We start from the raw sequence: 19380 nt of genomic DNA on the forward strand, positions 1-19380 counted from the left end.
GTATACCTTTGGACCTGGAGCAGTGGAAACATGTTGTCTTGAGTGATGAATCACACTTCATTATCTGGCAGTCTGATGGATGAATCCAGATGTGATGGGTGCCTGCCTGAATGCATAAAGCCAACTGCAAAGTTTGATGTTCAACATTCACATGTGGGTGTGGATAAATGGATGGATGGATATATAGATAGATGTTTTGACCTAATGTTCCACTTTATATCACTCTACACCTTGCTAATAATAACCCATGTGAGGATTTATTTCAGTACACTCATGTTGGCAGAACTGTGATTTGTTTTTAAGACCACATTTCACTATTTCCACTCTCAAGATGGTGTTGGTGGTTACATCAACAATAGATTTTGTAGGCAATCAAGCATACAGACTTCTATATTCACCCAAATTAAAATACCAAGTAGGTCCTCTGGGTTTATACTTGAATGTGAGAGGCATATTTGTTATTAGAATATATCATCATAGCTGAATCACAGCAAATTATTATTAATAAGCAGATCCTGCACATAGCGTCTCTATGAAAAGATAAACAGTTTTCACTGCAGTCCCTCTCAGTTGATCACATGAAAAGACTGAAGATGTCTCGCTCTTTCTATGTGCGCAGATGGGAACAGAGGAGGAGATTAAATGGGTGAGAAGGAGGGAGGGCAGAGAGGAAGTAGGAGAAAATGGAAGCGGGAGACAGAAAGATGAGAGTGGGCAGGAGAGGAGGAAGGAGAGTGGCAAAGATGAGGAGATGAGGGAGGGAGAGCAGAGAGGGAATGATAGCCTTAATGTGTCTGCATGAGTGACAGCCTGTATGAATATTGCATGTGTGATTAGGGAGCAGAGAAGATGGGGCTTAAATGGCTTGTTAACCGGGCCCCTAAATACTGGCAGTGCGATGGAAAGGAACAGGGGAAAGGAAGCAGAGAAGGAGAGGGAGCCACCAAAATACTGACAGAAAGAGAGCTGAGAGCGAGGGAGGGAGGAAAAGATGGAAAATAGGATGGAGGGTGGAAAATAGATAAGTGAAAGTAAAGGGAAAGAAAAATTACTTGATCTTTTATTAGCTGACACAGCGAGACATGGAGGGAGCAGAAGAGGAACAAAAGCAAAGAGAAAATCAGAAAAAAAACTGCTGCATTGGAGAGCGACATACAGGTAGCCTAAACCCTGACACTCAACAGGCTTTCAGGCACCCTTCAGATTGTTTTGTATGTTTGTATCAACTACAAATCACTTATTTTACATCACTGTTGGATCATCATACAATCATACACATACAGTATTTTCTTCTCCCTCTACACAAGGACATGCTGCAGCCACACACTGACATGGTTTCTCCTACCACTGCTATGCTGACAACATCCAGCTATTCTTTTTACCCCCCCCCCCCCCAATTCTCAGGTGGAGACATTCACCACTGTTTGCCATTGCCATTCTCTCTAATTGTTGGCCAACAGAAAACAAACAAACATTGGGAGTTTTCTGAGACTGGCATGAGCTGCACCATTTCCAATTATGATTTTCTTATTATTGTTTTTATTATTTGAAGCATTCTGGACAAGTTTTTCACAGTTATGGGTTTTTGTTTGCAGCATCTCAAACTTGTTTTTGACAATATGGAGTTTCTCTCGGCATTCTTGACCAGTTTCTGGCAGTGCTGTAGCTGTCAATGGGACCATGCTAATCGAAAGTGGCTGTGTGCCCGTTTTGGCACCGTGTCACATATCGACAGAGCGCCGGACACTTTCTCAACTCCAAATTCTTGCTGGAGGACATTTTCTGGCAGAGGGAATTAGCTGTCCAAGCCAGACATACACGCACATGGGCGCACAAACACGAACAGCACACAGACCCACACACGCATACACACGCATACACACATAGTCACACGGACCCTTAGAAGTGCAAAAACGTGTGAGCAGAAAGGACAAATGAGACACAGACTTAGCGGGGGTGGGTTTAGGTGTGAACATGTAAATGACAGGTGTATGGACAAGAATAACCAGCCAACATGTCCCTCTGTTTTCCTTCCCTCATTTCTATGAATAAAGATGGACAAGACTATTTTATACACATGCAGAGTGATTCGGTCACATTACATAGGGAAATGATGTGCCTTATTTAGACCTTTTAGTTACTTGGATCAGGCTGAGTCACAGAATGTTAAACTTTGACCATCACCCTCCATCACTCTTTATCCATTTCATTCATACTTTCTCACTCTCACCCCTGGTTCCATTTTGCTATTTTCTTTATGGTTGTTTATGCCTTTAATAACTTGAATGTTTATATCAGGGAGTGCCATCGTAATTTCATTGTGTTTATGTCTTGCACAGCAGTACGATGACAATAAAGTTTCTTGACTTGACTCTTGACTTATGGGTGTGACTCTATGGACTTTCCTTTCACTGTTTCACTTAGCAGTATAATCTGCCCACTGTTTCTGTTCACCATGCTCTCTAGTTTATGTTGTAAATGTCCAAGTAATGTTTAAGCTGAACTGAAACAATCTCCAGTGGCCAGTGTGGCAATTAAATCTAAGTGTCCCTCGAAGGTTTTATAGGCTGGAGCTCACTTTAGCATACACTAAGTTCGCCAATAGTAGGCTACAAGCATTATTAAAAATAATGCATCAGTTCAAGTCTAACTCATTTGATATTGACACTGTATACCATCAAATATGGCAATTTAGTGTAGACTGGTGAAATCAATCTGGTCAAATATTCTACAAAAATAAAATCCTATAGACATTGTGTCAACATGAACACTGAAGTGCCAGGGCTATCTATTACATGTGTACAAATCCATAATTGTGTTTGAGTACTTCCAATAGTACAATAGGTTGTTGTTGATATGACAAATGACATACAGTATACCTTTAAATTAAACCAGGGTTATCTTTAGGACTGCAACTAACTAATGATTTTTTTTTTCTGACAAAGACTGAAAGAAAACGTGAATGAAATAGAGAAAGACAAGCAAAATTACACTTTTGACAAGCTGTAGTCTGTAAATGATTGGTATTTTTTTACTCAAAACCAAAGCAAACTTATCTTCAACTGGGACGGTGAATAGGTTAACTGCTTTTTATCTTTCATATGTGCCCCTCAGGGAAATATTTGATGATTTGACTGAGAAATTGACATGCCATTGGTCTTCCTCCTCCTCTAGCAGGCTCTGTGAACATACTGTCTGGGAGACATGCCTGGGCACTGACAGATGTACCAGTTGCATCACATGCTGCTTAGTATTACAGTAAAAGCTAAGCAACCTCCAGGATCACATGAACAAATGTTAACAAGCACACATACATATCAAAACTTAAGCCTTGATCATACTCCAGGACGGACGTGGACAGCTGCAGAATTGCATGAGGACAGTGGACACGCACATGCTTCTAGACACATTACAATCGGGGGTATGCGTACTCAGACACGCTCCACTAGAAAACATCAGCAGTAAGAAGAGCTCCTTTGTTTGTTGTATTTGGCCAACAAGGTTGTGATCATGGTAAGATAATAAAAAAGTAAACTCTGACTACACAAACTCAAACCATTGTTGTCGCTGCAACAAAGAGAGCTTTATACTCTCTTTACACAGCCATCTACCTCCACACCTTTACTTTTAACTGCACTATATTTCACATTACTTCCTGCATTGGCACTGAATGATGTCATTAAACATACTGTAAATCACTCATTCACAATTCTTGCAAATGTAATTTGTAAGCGACTTGGCTGGATATACACACATACAAGGGTGCACAAAGATAGAGAGATACCATGCAACATATTTCTAGCATTCACATGTTTTTGACACTGATGAGGACATTGCATTCACTTACATTCATTCCTTGGAGATTTACCTTAACCATAATTACTATGTGCTTAATGGCAACCCCTAACCAAAACCAAGTCATTACCCTAAAATTTTGTTTACCTTGTGGGGACCTGGTTTTTGTACCCCAAATCAGTGTGAGTCCTCATAATGAGACAACACAACAAGACTAATACAAGTACACAAACTTCTACTGTTGCTGTGCGGAGTCTAAAACTTAACCATGACACAGTGCTGACCTTGACATAGTTCTAACCTTAACTTGTAAAACAAATGGTTAACCTTGTGGGGACCAAATTTGTGTCCCAACATGGGAGTTGAGTCTGCAAAATGTGACTGTGGAAATAGACTTTTGTCCCCACATTGTGTTGAATACATAGCACACACACAAACACACACGTCATCCTCCTGCCAGAAATCACATCTTTCTCACAGACTACGCTCTTGTATGCTGGCTCTCCCAAACTATTTTTGCATTTTGCTTCATTGAAAGCTAATGAAGTGGTGTAAATATGATCTTTCATGCTGAGTTGGCTCTTCTTAGATGCACAGGCCAGACAAAAAATGAACATCATTCCAAATGACAAATACCTTTTACTGTATTCGTTGAGCTGTGAAGAAACACAGATGTAATTTCTTTTGTGAGACTTCAATCAGTCCAGTATTGTGTGTCTTACAGAAGAAAATGGGGCATGTAAAGAGAGAGGGGTCGCCTGTGAAGAGTTTCTTGATGTAGTGATCACATGTTTTCTACGTGAAATATACGGTGAATGATTATACTTTGATGCAAATTGCATTCATTGTTAAGAGTTTTCAAATTCTAATATTACAGTTCCCACTCGTAATCAACCACCACCAAAATGTATACAAGTCCACAGCACAGTGTCAAATTAAGTTTCTATTAAACATGTAAAACTAAGATGTGACAGCAGTTTTCCAGCTATAAATTATCCCTATAGAGATATTCAGACATTACAGATATGACACCTTGTTGATTAAATCAAATTTACACTATTTTAATGTTTCTATTTCAATTTTTTTATAGTATATTTTTAAGTATACAAAACAACCAATCCTCATGTATTTTCCACAGTGTTTGTTGTGACTCTTCCTTTCAATCATTTTATTTATTCATTGGAAACCCTGAGTTGCCATGCTCTTGTACAAACATCAAATAAGCATATATACATATTTTATCAACACAGACCAACCAAAGATACAATAACACAAAGGCTTAATGCAATTTTGAAACAACTCCACTTAACAGATGGCAGAAGCTTTGGTAACTTTGGGACAGATCTTCAATCTGAGAGTTTTATTGAATTTTGTGGGTGAAATTAACCATCTGTTCAAATAGCATTTCAATGTTGAGAGTGGCATTATGAGCATTATGACCCTGAAATGCATTCCAGTAATACTGAGGTCACAAGTCAATTGTTTGGATTTTTGCAGGAAATAAATTGCAATCCTTAAGATTTCAGAGGAGATTGATTAGGTGACACCTGTGGTTATCATGGTAACAGCAAGTGCCCGTGCCTTGATTTGTTGATACATTTTTGATCAACGATTACAGTTAGCACTAAGTGACAAACAGCACATTTTCTGTTCTGCTTCATAATACAAGCCACTCCAGTTCAATGCTTTTTATGTTAAGCAGCAGCAGTAGGAAATGTTGGGTTTGTGTCACAACGGCAAGGGAGAGCAGCAACAAGGCAGGGACCCAAACGCAGACAAAGGAAGCAGAGTGGTGCATTCCAATGATTTATTTACAAAATAAGGTTCAAGGCTTACAGGACCATGAGGCAGGCAAGGGTCAAAACCAGAGAGGCAGTCCAAAACAGGTAAACAAATCCACCAAGGAGCAGGCAGGAATCCAAAGTCTAAATAGTCAGGCAGAGGATCAGGCAGGTACAGGTGATAAGGTAACAGCCTTGAAAGCAATAGCATGAAACAACACCACAACATTGCAACTAAGATGGTCTGGCAGGGAATTAACTGTAACTGGGCCAGTATATGAACTGAGAGGTTGATGAGGGAATGAGATGTGGGTGGGGAAGGCCAGGCAACTGCAGAGCAGATGAGGGAACTGGGAACAGGTGTGTAGATGAGTGGGGCAGTCAGGTGATGGGGAAAGGAGGGAAAGTCTGAGGGCATCTGGTGGGTGGATGGAAAACGGCAATGAAGTTGCCTGGGGAATAGGGAATGTGGCTGGAGAGGAGGGACAGAGAGACAAACTTTGACAAGTTTGCATTAGCAGTAACTTAATACAGGTCAAGTCAATTTTATTTATATAGCCCAATATCACATATGACAAATTTGCCTCAAGGGGCTTTACAATCTGTACAGCATACGACACCCCCTATCCTTAGAACCCCAGCTCTGACATGGTGTAAAGAGAGCGAACAGTAAACAGTGAGGCTGATATCAATGAGATATAATTGCACTGGATTACATGCATGCATTATTTGCTGTGAATCCCTCATGCTTAAGTAGGCAATGGAATGGCAGACTCCGCCACTACCAATAAAAACTATAGATATAATTACTAAATGTAAATACATGCTATAAATATGGTTTGATTTCATGAAACTCTTAAGATTGATAACTTTAAATATAGTGAATGTAAAAAATATTGAAATCACCCAATCAAATACACACCATACATACTTTAATAACTGTAGAACATCCCCCCCAAAAAAAAGGGCAAGACCTGAGAGTCCCAATGGTAGCTATGACCCTGAAGACAAGACAAAAGGCATAATGTATTTTCAGCATGATTCAGCAATGTATCACATAACACATGTTGTGTTCAATTTTTGGTCACAAATCAACACCTTTGCACCAACTGTCTAAGAATTTTAGTGTTCAAATGCAGCTCTTGCATGATTGTGATGGATAACATCAACTATATGACATTTCACAAGTAAAATTCGAGATGCCGTAAAAGTTTGGGAGCCCTTTTCAGGAAGGAAGGAGAGAGCAAGCAAGAGTGGAAGAGAGAGATGAAAAGAGAGATGAGGAAAAGTGTGAGAGTGTAGAGCACAGAGAGAAGATACCGGTGTAGGGAAAAGAAGAACAGTCAGAGGGAAAAAAGAGAAAGTTATATAAAAGTGCTTTAAGGAGCTTATCGCTCATATGATAATCATCATTCAATTTGATCGGTTGGCAGATAGAAGGTCAAGAAGGCAGCTACTCATAATTGTGCCTCCCAGCCCGGCCGACTGAGTCATTTCAGGTATTGGGTATCGTGTGCATGTTTGTGTGTTCTTGTACTTCTGTCTCTGTGAGTACTGATTTGAATCGTAGGCCTTGAGAGTAAGGACATTTTCAGAAAGTGGGGACATTTTGGGTGTTTGTGTGTTGGCGGGTTGGTAAGCGGGTAAAACCAAGAAAACCTTGGTTTTACGGTTAAGGTAAGAAATAGGTTTAGGTTAAGGACAGGTAAGGGTTAGGGTTAGGCAAGGTCTTCACAAGTATAGAAGTACAATCATGTTTGTGTGTGAGAGAGAGACAGATACAGAGAGACAGGTAAAGATTAGAGAGATAAGATTATTTCCACGTCCTTACTAAGCTATAGTTGACATTATCATGGATAAAATAAAGCATATCTGTGCGTGAGGCAATTTTTTTGAAACAATGTCTTCTCTCATCAATTATACATTTCTGTAACAAAACCACATTTCTGTGTGATCTTTGGAGTCATACTTAGTCATGCTAAACCCAGCCGACTGCTCGCACTTTTTCTTTTGAAATTGATGTTTCTGTCTTTTAAAGTTTTTCCAGGCCAGTCAGCATCATTCAATCTGTATTTTTGACTATGAGGTAAAATCTTCACACAGCTCAGCACTGCTCCTGGCAGCTTATGACAAAGTCATCTCTGGGTTCACCTGATGACGATAATAACTAAACGCAGGGGGTCATCCTGTCACAACTGTCATTTCACAGTCACTTTTTTTTAAAGTATATATTTCATGAACATCCATCCATTATCTATGACCGCTTATCCTTAGGGGGTCGCGGGGGGCTGGAGCATGCCTGTGTTTTGACCTTTTACCTGTTTATTGGAGTTTGGATTCCTGCCTGCTCCTTACTGAATGGGTTGCTTGTGTTGGACTGCTCTCTGGTTTTGACCCTTGCCCGCATCACCATCCTGTAAGGCTTTGTACCTCTTTTTTGTTAATAAAATCACTAAGCTGCAACAGCTCTGCCTCACTGTCTGCATTTGGGTCCTATCCCCTGTGTCTCTGTTACCCTGCACTCACCAGCCGTGACACTCACTGTACAATAATGCACAATGAAAGGATTTACCAACACTAGTTCAGTAGAGGTAAAGCCAACATTCATAGGCTAAGTGCTGTTAGAAATGCTACAAAAATAGTTAAATCTAGTGAGTTTTGTTATGGTGTATAAACATTTCCTGCCCATTACAGGCCCACATCAGCAACAGTTCCTGATTCAAGGAAAAAATACTGAGGTACATACTGTATAGGAAAAAACTGAAGATTTGTAGATAGGAAAACAGCAATTAATAACAAAAATAATGCAACGTTTTGCATTTCTTATATAAGAAGTCCAGTAAAGTAAGTCCAAAAGGACTGGTGAAGTACATCATGTTGCTTTCTTTCTGGACTGAAATTGTCATTCTGTGTGTCATTGTGCACAACTGAGAATCCATTTTAATCTGTTATGTTCACATTAATAAGCAGGAATAAAGTCTGTGTCGTGCAAAGTGTTACTGAGAAAAATAAGGTCAAGCAGCAGTTTCTCAACTTGGTTATTTTTCAGAACCAATTGTAATTTCCTAAAGAGGACACCAGTGTGATTTATGATGAACTGTTTCATATTGTTGCCATTATACACACTTGAAACAAGTAAGACCTATGCAGCTTCATTTGTCAACACTCTGTAAGGCTTTTCTCCAACAACTAGGGTTTCGACGAGGAAGATCCAAAGGCACCACTATCACTTTCTCTTAAAAATGATTGCTCTTAAAAAAAATTGAAAGTAATTAGTTCATCCACAAAGAACAATTGTTTTCCTTTGCCCTATTTGCTAAATTGAAAGATTAACTCTGCAGGTGACGACTTTTTCTGAGGTAGATGTGGCACTCTGTGAGTGTGCGTGTGCGTGTGTGTGTTTGGACATGTATTACTTGTGTTGTGGGGACATAAATCTGTTTACACCGTCACATTGTAAATGTGCATATAATGTAACATAAATAATGTAAATCATTAAATTTTAGTTGGTTTAAGTTTAGGGTTAGGGAAGTAGTGGTTATATTTAGGGTTAGGGTAAGTCTCCAGGAAAGGAGTGTAAATCAATGTAATGTCCTCTGAGAGTAATATAAACATGACTCACGTGTGTGTGCATCTGTATGTGTGTTTGGCTGGGAGAGAGAGAGGCGCAGGTGGTGAGTTTCAAGCATGGAAGGTCTTTGGAAACTCTGTTCAAACCACCAGGGACCAAAAGAAAAACATTTTTACCTCTGTTATTTCTATTTTTCTATCTCATCACCACTCTCTCTTTTTCTCATACTCTTTTCCTCTTCACTCCATGTCCTTGTCTTTTTTATTTCTGTACTCCTTCCTCCTCAGTGTTACTCTCTATGCAAGTTGTGTACATGTAGCTCCATCTAGTGGTAAATCCTATGGATGGCAATTTTCAGTCACTCACATAGTGGTGTCTGTAAAAGATCATGATCATAGAACGGTATATTTTTGTTAAGTTATTAGAGCAAGTGAGAAACCACTTTTTAAAATTAGGGAATATCTGACTAGTTTAGTGATAAACTAACTGCTCATTGTACAGCCCTTACAAAGACATTTTAAAGGAATGACATGATTTTGGATAGCCTATTTTAAAGGAATAGTTTGACAATTTGGAAAATACCCTTATTTGCTTTCTTGCTGGGAGTGAAATAAGAGGATCAATACCACTCTCATGTCTGTGCATTAAGCAGACTGAAAGTACGGGGGGAAAGCTAAAACCACAACTTGTTTTTACACTTCAGTTTATGTACGGATTGAGCAAACAAGATATAACGTGTTAATTAGTGAGCTGTAGAGGTGCAGTGGATTTTTTTTACCTTTACACAGAGCCATGCTAGGTGTTTCCAGTCTTTGTGCTAAAGCTAAGCTAACTGGCTGCTGGCTGTAGCTTCATATTTACCCTACAGACGTGAGAGGGGTATCAATCATCTTCAAAAAAAGTGAATAAGAGTAATCTCCCAAAATATCTAACTATTGCTTTAATGATTGTTTAAATATCACTGTCTACAACAAGGCTTCATGGTTGACAGAAGGCAACCATGCAGCCTCTCCAAATTTCAATAATAATCTAAATCTCACAGATGAATACGTTGTATCTCGTTTGCTTAATCCAAAGACAAACAGAAATGTAAAAACAACACTTTGTGATTTTAGAGGGACTTATGCGCTGTTAGCGGTTTCCCCGGCTTCTGGTCTTCATGCTATGCTAAGCTAATTGCCTTCAGGCTCCAGTTCCATACTTAACCCACAGAGATGAGAGTGGCATCAATTGTCTCATCAAACCCTAATTTCCCAAAATGTTCAACTATCAAGTTAAATGCATTAGTTCTGACTGTCCAACAACAGATCCATGGAGGACAAGATACACTAAACAAAGGGGTACACACAAATAAAACTAAGCAACAAAAATCACAAATAATTAGTGCTTCAACTGAGGGAGGACATATGTAACTTAAGACAGCAAGCCATGTTGTCTTTTTTTCAGATAATAACAGAACATGAGGTCCCAAGTTACTGATTACATTGAAGTACAATATATCTTCTTATTAGAATAATAGTTTAAAGGAAATAAATGATTAGGTTGTATCTCTTCTCTCCCTTCCTAACTTCCCTTTCTTCCACAGTCCCACCCTTATTTTCTCTCCTGCTCGTTCTCTCGGTTCCTCTGCTTGTTTTTCTTCCTCTATCTGCCTTCCTTGCTTTCGTTTCCTCCCTCCTCCCGCCCTCGTATTGTCTCGTATTTCTCCCTCCATCTCCTCTCTCTGCTGTGGGCAAACCCGGCTGTGATGCTGTTTTAGATCCACAGGAGAGATAAGTGTTGGAGCAGAACAGACTCTCCTGTTACTGTGTGTGTGTGTGTGTGTGTGTGTGTGTGTGGGGGGCATACATGAGTGCTGTCACCCAAACACCTGAGGACAGCCTTAAGATAGTTTTTCAGTGTGTTTTGTGTGTGTGTGTGTGTGTGTTCCACTGTGTCTGTGTATGTGCTGCAACAAAGATAAGTGTCATCTGACACTCGCCTAATGCCCTTATTCATCAAAGTGTGTGTGTATCAGGTGCTTGCCCGTGGGTTTCACCAAGGGATACAAATGTTTGCCTTGCAGCAGCTTTTGATCTATCTACCTATGACACGCTAAACGAATATGATGAACATAGTAGACATTATACCTGCTAAACATCAGTAGGTTAGCATTGGCACTGTGAGAATGTTAGTATAGTGATGTTAGCATTTAGGTCAAAGAACCTCAAAGAGCCGCTAGTGTGGCCGTGGACTCTTACTCTCGATCTAAAAGCTGCACACTTTTCTTCACTGTGGGTTTCTTCAGCTGGTCGCACTCGCCGGGAAAAAGACCCTGTAAAGAGGGGTTAGCTTTGCTTGCCCATCACACAGAAGAAGTGTTTTTCTACGCCACCCATCTACAGTATCCAGGTGTTCCTTTTTCCAGAATAACAAAATCGTTGTTTCAGGTCTGCACGCAATGTTTTCATTGTTCTCAGCCTAAAACATGTGAAATCACGCTTTGAGAGCACCAGTTTTGCAGGTACATGCTGATGTACAATTAAGTTGGTCCAACTATTCTCGTTTTTCAGTGTGAGATAACCTCTTTACCAGTTCTAACCATGATGAATATGGCAACAACAACAAAAAAAAAAAAAAAAAGCATGTGAGCAGTTGATTGATAACTGACCATCCATAATCTACTCACAGTCTCTGGGTTGTTTTCAATCATTTCAAAGTGACAATTAAATCAATAAACTGAAAGGAAAAGCTGTAAAAAATACATATGGGTGACAAATTAGAGGAAAAACAAGAAACCTAAGTAAATTTGTGCAAAAGTTATTGTACTGCATCGCATTTCATATTAAATATATATTGTTTTCAGTCTGCTCCCTTGTATAACCGTAATCTGTGCAACTAGTGGTTAATAGTAGTTTCGGTGGGTAGCTGTTGGTTAGGTTGCTGGTTTGTTGATTGACAAAACTGATACGTTGTGAAGATGCTGCCTTCACGGGCTCCTCGTAACCTCCAAATTCCCAGATTCAAAGTTGTATAATAAGTGCAGGCATAAATACAATAATCAAACTGTACTTGCAAATTCATATGTGAGAGGCAGAAAATGTGCTCTGAAGTGAGGAAAACATTCCATGATTTTTCAGAGTATTTTTGACCACCTCAAACTAGGCAATTTCTGTGTTTACTTTTAATGTATATAGAGAAGTTGCTTCCTAGTGACAGGTAATGGTAGATTTTACAGATTTAAATTGAGCAGAGCACTTAAAGAAAAGAGATCAAATCAACCCATTTTGTAGCCTTCCCTTCTGTCTAGTGTAATTTGTAATAATAATATTATATTATAATATTAATTTGTAATATGATGGACATTATCCACACACTCCATCATACAAAATCTGTCTATGGACATGCTTTTTTACCACTGGCTTTTAAAAATGTTTTGAGGGTATAAAACCTTACTTTGCCTGGATTTCTGTGCATAGCTATATAATTTTGAATAATTTGCAAACTGACATAATTGCATGTGTTTTGTGCGTATATTTGATCAAATATATCAAAAGAGGTAAAAAAAAGATCATCTTCACCCTGTCTTTCTGTATTAGCAGCTGTCAGTAGGTATGCAGGTGTTTGTTTTTTTTAAATGTAACATATTAATAGTATGGAGTACTACTGAAAGTACTTTGAGGGCTGTACTTTTATAGAAATAATATTATAAATAGAGATGCACTAGTATGCGGTCAGGTCATCGGCAGTGGCCAATAATAGCTTTAAAAAGCAATATTAATGGTGGTGAAATATTATTTTACTGTTGATATTTGGACACTTGTACAATTGCCATTTTGTCTGTCGGAAATACCGACATCTCCGACAGCACGTTAAGGCAGCATTAGTGTGGTGGGAGAGGCTGGTTTGTTGACTGAGTCGGGGCTTCGGTTGCGCTGAAGCTGCCACTGGGAAACTAGCTAGCTACCTACCTTGTCAGAGTTAAAGCTATTCAGTTGACAAGATCAAGGTCAATAATGTACGTTAACTCTCGTCGTACAGCTGTAGCCACAGGTTATGACACAAGAAGATAATTGCCTGCAGATGAATTCCATGTTATCGGACAAATCTGTAAGAGAGCACGACGTGGTTTTAGCTAGCATTAGCTTAAGTTACAAGATTGACAAGATAGACGGCTAAAGTTCCTCCCGGAGTGAGATGGGCAACGCTAGGCTGACCAGAGGTAGCTTATATAGCAAGTTAGCCAGCTGAGTGCGGCATGGAAATAAGAATATTTCCAGATGGATTTCGACCATAAAATAAATTATTATTTATTCGGGCAGTTGTTTGAGTACTGATCTTAAAGAACTGAAGCAGGAGTGTCTGGGCGTAGCTGTCAAACTCTCGCTCGTCCTAGCTGCAACGCTGGCCTTGGAAGCTAGCAGCAAGCTAGCTAGGTTAGCTGCACGTCTGGCTCATCTACCAAAGTAAGTGTTTACACTAATTAATAATTCGTTGACAGCTTTATCTGGTTTATTTTTTCAAAGTGCACAAATGGAAACCTCTTGTTAAGTTGCTGAAATGCATACTCTGTATGGCAGCTTGCGTTAACTCGTATAGCTTAATTTAGAAGTGGGTCTGTGAGGCTGCTAGCGTTAAGTTAATCTATTTAAACTATAGCTAACGGTAGCACGTAAGATCACGGCCTTGACGAGTTTGTTCTGCAGCTGTGTTTCTGATATTTTACTGCATATGTCCAGTTTAACTGTCGATTTATAATTTGCTACTTGAGATAACAACCTGTTGGTGAGCACTGAATTTGACATAACAGCAAACAGCGTCCAGAAAATAGAGCTTTTTTTCTTTTAGTTTTGACATTCTTATTCATTTCCCAATTAGAGTTGGCCACGCATGTGTTTCGCAGAAGATATTGTACCAACTGACCACCACTGATGTCATAGGTGCCATATACTGTTTCTCGCTTTCTATGTAAAGTGTCACTACATCAAACTGCATGCTGTATGTTGTGGAGCGTTTCTCTGCTCACCGACCAGTATGTAAGTGCTGAATCCATTAGTCGATTAAAGGAGTAATTGATTGACATACATTTAACGGACAACAATTTTATTGATCAGTTAATAGTCACTCACCAAGTAAAAATGCTGAGTTTTCACTATTTTCAGTTCCTCAAATGTAAGGATTTGCTGCTGTTTGAATTGAGTCTCTCTTTTTGGACTTTTGCAGTTTACTTGGGCTCCTTGGGATCTGAGAAACCGATAATGAAAATAATCATACTCACCCTTGGCAGGGGTTTTTTTGTGTTTAGATGTTTTACAACTTTGAATCAAGGTGGATGTCAGTAACGTTTTATGAACACTGATCCATTAATGTCAAAATGAAAACAAATCTACAAATTGATCTAAATTTAGTATGAATATGAAACACGCAGCATAATTAATGGCATGAGTATTCACCGCAACCCCAAGTCAATAATTGGAGGAGGCACCTTTGGCAGCTTATAGCCACAGCGTTGCACATCTGGACACTGCAATTTTATATTATGCCATTCTGCCACAAAGGTGCAATCAGTGAAGTATCTGGACAACAACGTTTGTATGCACAGTGTCTCCTATCTCAGTCACAGAAACCTGTACTCAGAGTTACCATAGACCTGTTGTTGGTGGCTTCTCTGACCTTAGTGTTTATTTGGTGCTTTGGAATTTGTCTTTTATCCCTCTCTTGATTTGTACTTTTCAGTAACCTTGTCACAGAATTGTATGGAATGTTCGTTTTTCCAAATGATGTCAAATTATGTAGGCCTAATTTTTAGTTTCACATTCAGAAATATTTTTTCTGTTGGGGGGCGGGAGGAATTTATATCTACTGTGATTCATGAAAAAGGGAAATTAACAGTTTTTACTTCTACAACATAATTTATGATTTTCGTTGTATTGTCGGGGTCTCCTCCTTAGTACGACACATCTCTAATCCGCCAAACAGAATTCATTTCAGTAATTTCAATATTATTACATTTTTAATACTGAAAAAAAACACGTTGGGCAGTTTTGGTGCTCATTACAAACCAGTCCAATAAGTTGTTTTTAATTGAAGTGAAGATACTTGATGGACTGGTTACATATAAAAAATGAAGGATGGGACTGAGCATTGACAGCCTGTGCTTTCTAGGTTATGATCATGGAAGAAATACAACACCCATAATTCCGCTTTCAGTTTGATATAATACTGTGTTTGAGGCAAGGGCAGTAAGGGTGGGCTGAATAGCAGCTGTTTGAATGAGGGAATTTGATTATTCTGCTTTGTCTCTGCTGAGTACAAAATGTTTACTTCTACCAGTAAGAATTATATATAGATTCTTGTCCATTTAAACTTGAGTAATTATACATTTGAAACTTGATAAAACACTAAGCTGACATTAAAAAAATGTCATGCAACATGGCTTAAAATCTCAATACTCCTTTTACAGTGAAACGTCTGTGACTGTGTTTGATAACTCTCACTGAGTAGCCCTTGTTTTTTTTTTTAATTAGATTTACAGATTTTATAACCTCTCTCCAGACAATGGTTCCTCTGCACTGCAGCTTTATGTAATACTTGAATCTTGATAACAGTTTATGCAACAGTTGAGACCATGTGGCTTAGCTGATCATGATATTTAATTCATCACATTTTGCTAAAAAAAGAAAGGGGGGAAAAAAAGCCATCATTCTTTCCGCTGATATTTTGCATTTAACTGATTGAAGGTTGCGTGTTGTTGATGGCCTCCCTGCCAGCCATGGACACTGTGACTGACGCATACCCTACGGTGCACCAAAATGGGACCGCCCATCGGGAGTCTCCAGATACAAGGCCAGCCGCTGCTGTTCTGAGACTTCATTTCTACCACAGCAGCCAAGGAGCTGCCGACTGCAGCTTCCTCAGCTACCCACCTGGGGAGTATGTGGCTGAGGAGCTGTGTATAGATGCAGCCAAGGCGTGCAGTGAGTACTCGAGCTGTTCAAGCCTCCCATTCATGTGTTTTGCTGTAACTCGGGGCATAGGTCCTGAGATAAGGTTATCAAGAGGCCACAGTGAAACCTATTGGCAGAAAAATCGTTGGCTTGTTCAGTTATCTCAATGTTTTGTTTACAGTCTGTCTAACTTTCTTTACTCTGCTTAAGGATAAGCAAAAATGTGGTAGCTTTGCTTTTCTTGGGTTTTTTTTGTGCAGATACAATTTCAGAGTCAATAAAAGTATGATGCAACGAATACACAGTGCAGGGCCGTGCAGGGCCATGCAGGTTGGGGTGGGGGGTAGTGGGCTAGACTAACCTGCATGTTTTTGGAATAGCATGTTATGTGTTTGATCTGATGATAAACCAAACACAACTGACATTTTAGAAAATCTTTATTGACCTTTTGTTCACCTGTGTTGGCACTAGAAACAGATAGATTTCTAATGTGTGTCCTAAAGCATAATCTGTGCTGTACTCCTGAGGTGCTCCTAAATTAACACAGTTTTTACAGGTATGCTGTAATTTGTTTGTTCACTTAATATATACAAATGAACAGGCAAAATTGATTTGGATCAAGCTAGTAACACACAGTACTGCTAACCTATACTGTTATAAAGAACATGTAACAATTGAATGGTGTGCAAGCTTACAGAACATAATGTGGTTTCTCATTTTTTGTCTGCTTTAGATATATCACCTCTGTACTGCAGCCTTTTTGGTCTCTTCCGAGAGCGAGACAGCATGTGGTTTGCACCCAACCACATCTTCCAGCTTGACGAATTGGCTTCAGAAGACGTGTTTTTCAAAATAAGGTAGCATACCTTATTTTGCTTCTGCATTGCCTTTTAAGTATTTTGTCCAGATTAAAATTTAAATATCCTCGTGAATTACTTACTGCATTTTCTTTATTACCGTTTACCACAGGTATTACTTCCCTGGCTGGTACAGTGGTGGGGCATCCCGGGCATATCGATATGGGGTCGCCAAGGGCTCAGAAAGCCCTGTCGTTGATGACTTTGTAATGTCATACCTCTTCTCTCAGGTGAGCACTTCAGCACACAGCCACCCTCTTCTTTATTACATAAACTGGTTAGAAATGGGACCCGGGCCGCGGTCCGCCTATTAGTTGAATGGTTATTGTGAGAAATCAAAATACGATGTGTCACTCCGTTGTCCTGATTGTGGTACCACTACACTCTCATTCATGGTCTCTCATTATCTCACGTGTGACACCTAGTGATATAAGTATGTCCGGTTTGGTATTTGGCTCAATATCAAACCGGTTTGAAAATGTTTACAGTGCAAAGCAGGAAGCTGCCTCGAACCCTCAAGACTTTGGAAATTCCCAGGTTCAGTGTGTTGATTGATTTGTGTAATTTGACCAAATGCTGATTTTTTTTTTTTTTTTAGATGAGGAATATGCACCATGTTAGCGCAGTATCCACTAAGATGATAAGTAATTTTTGTTAGTCAACAAAAAAAAAGACCAAAATCAATAATGTGTTTGTCTGTTTCCCCATACTTCCCCAGCCCTTGGCGCCTACTGAAGATGTAAATCTTCTAAAAACATGCCACAAATACACTGTCATTTTAAAAAATGCCACAAAGTAATTTCCTAAAATAGCTGGGCACTGTAGTTATTAGCAAATGTTACTCAAACAGAAGTAAAAAGTGCATGTTTTGGGGGACTATTTTCAGCTGCAAATTGCAGCTAGTGAATATTTTTGCCACCAGTTTATGTGGACTTCAATAGATATTAACTACAGTGTTCATGGTGATTTAAGAAAGATGTCTCCGAGTGCAATGGCGTGGCTCATTGTGAGATTTTTGCCCCTGTGCTACCCAACAGGTTAATCTGGCCATGGATGCTACATTGGTTCACAGTACTACTACTTTAATAATACACAGTAATACTAAGGTCACAAAGTCTGCAAACTTTTCCCCACTATATTTAAGAGATCAAACTCAGGATTGAGGTTACAGTAAGTGCCCTCTGGTTTTGTGTGTTTGAATGGAGTATTATTTTACGGAAACATACAGTAGAAGCTTTTTCAGAAGAATCATCAGAGCCCTGCATGCCTTCAGTCAAGAAATAATTTATATAAACATTGCAATAGAAAGGAGTAGTATGTATAGTAGTATAGATGAATCCCGGTAATATTACTGAAGCTGAACTCTCAGTGAACTGAAGGATTATGTGGAATTATGCCTGTAGAAATCTGCGCTGGTGGCTCGGAAAAAGCCTATAAGGGCAAAGAGAAGCATCGCTGCGCTGGTCATTTGAGGGTGTAGGACGCTGTGTGTTTGTAGCCATTAAGCCATTACATATACTTGCGTTCACTCCGAACAGATGTTATGTTTTGATTTGTGAAGGTTCCTCACAGTCTAATCTAGAGCTGAGCCCCTGTGTTTGTGATAAAGTAAAGCTGTTATGGCTTTCAAAGAGAGTGTGTCTCTGCATTCGCCAGTTGGAGGTTAACTAATAGAACAACAAAAACAAATCAATAGCAATGTTAAATGATACAATTTGTGGTAATTTGATTAAATTCCCTCATTTTTTGGGAGGGTGGGGGAGGGATACACACCATTGAAGCAAATATTAACTAAAATAATAAGGGTCTTAGAGCAGGAGTTTTCAAACTGTTAGTAGTCGCTACAGTTTAGTCAACAGAAAATAGCCACATCCACGACAAAGCTGCATGAACGGGATTCTGCATTGATTGATCGCATGGACACCTTGGATCTCTGAGTTTTGGATTGAATGGACGTTGTTGGAACATTTGGACTGTTTCCCCTCTTCGACTTGGATTGGAGAAGCTACAATTGACTGCTGCCGCAGTGGAAACTCGTTTGTTGACAGAAGAGCATCACAGCCATCACAAGCAGTAGGCTTACATTTGTATTGATTCCTTCTATGTATTTGTTGCAAGTTACAAACATAGTTTGGAAGTGCTGCCGCTTGTCCATTGGGGTCTATTGGTTTTGAAAGTTGAAAAATTGCATTGCAGACAAAGTGGAGTTGTTGAGCTATTGTGAATTTGAAAAAAATTCAAACTCTTCAGAAGGAACATCAATCAAATGTGAAAAAAATTAAAGGGCTTACACAGGAAGTTAAAGAGCTAATGACAAGGGATGAAAATGCAAAGGACGTGCGATTCAAACTGGAGAAATCAATTCAGCTGTATGAAAAAGAAAAAGCAGCACATGAGTCAGTTATTGTATCCCTTCCCGAAGAGGAACAGGAAACCCAGAGTGACTGGTT

The 19380-nt window shown here is 39.3% G+C and overlaps 1 protein-coding gene across 1 annotated transcript in view; it reads left to right on the forward strand.

Moving 5' to 3' along the window:
• Window positions 1-13022: 13022 nt before the first annotated feature.
• Window positions 13023-19380, forward strand: part of jak2b (Janus kinase 2b) — a 32207-nt gene continuing 25849 nt past the window's right edge. The window contains exons 1-4 of the mRNA XM_044195294.1: window positions 13023-13592; window positions 15867-16103; window positions 16807-16930; window positions 17043-17160. Coding sequence (XP_044051229.1) covers window positions 15881-16103; window positions 16807-16930; window positions 17043-17160 — 465 coding nt within the window. The 5' untranslated portion in view covers window positions 13023-13592; window positions 15867-15880. The remainder of the gene's footprint in view (window positions 13593-15866; window positions 16104-16806; window positions 16931-17042; window positions 17161-19380) is intronic.

Source organism: Siniperca chuatsi, linkage group LG5 (assembly GCF_020085105.1).
Source record: "Siniperca chuatsi isolate FFG_IHB_CAS linkage group LG5, ASM2008510v1, whole genome shotgun sequence".
In the NCBI taxonomy this organism is placed as follows: domain Eukaryota; kingdom Metazoa; phylum Chordata; class Actinopteri; order Centrarchiformes; family Sinipercidae; genus Siniperca; species Siniperca chuatsi.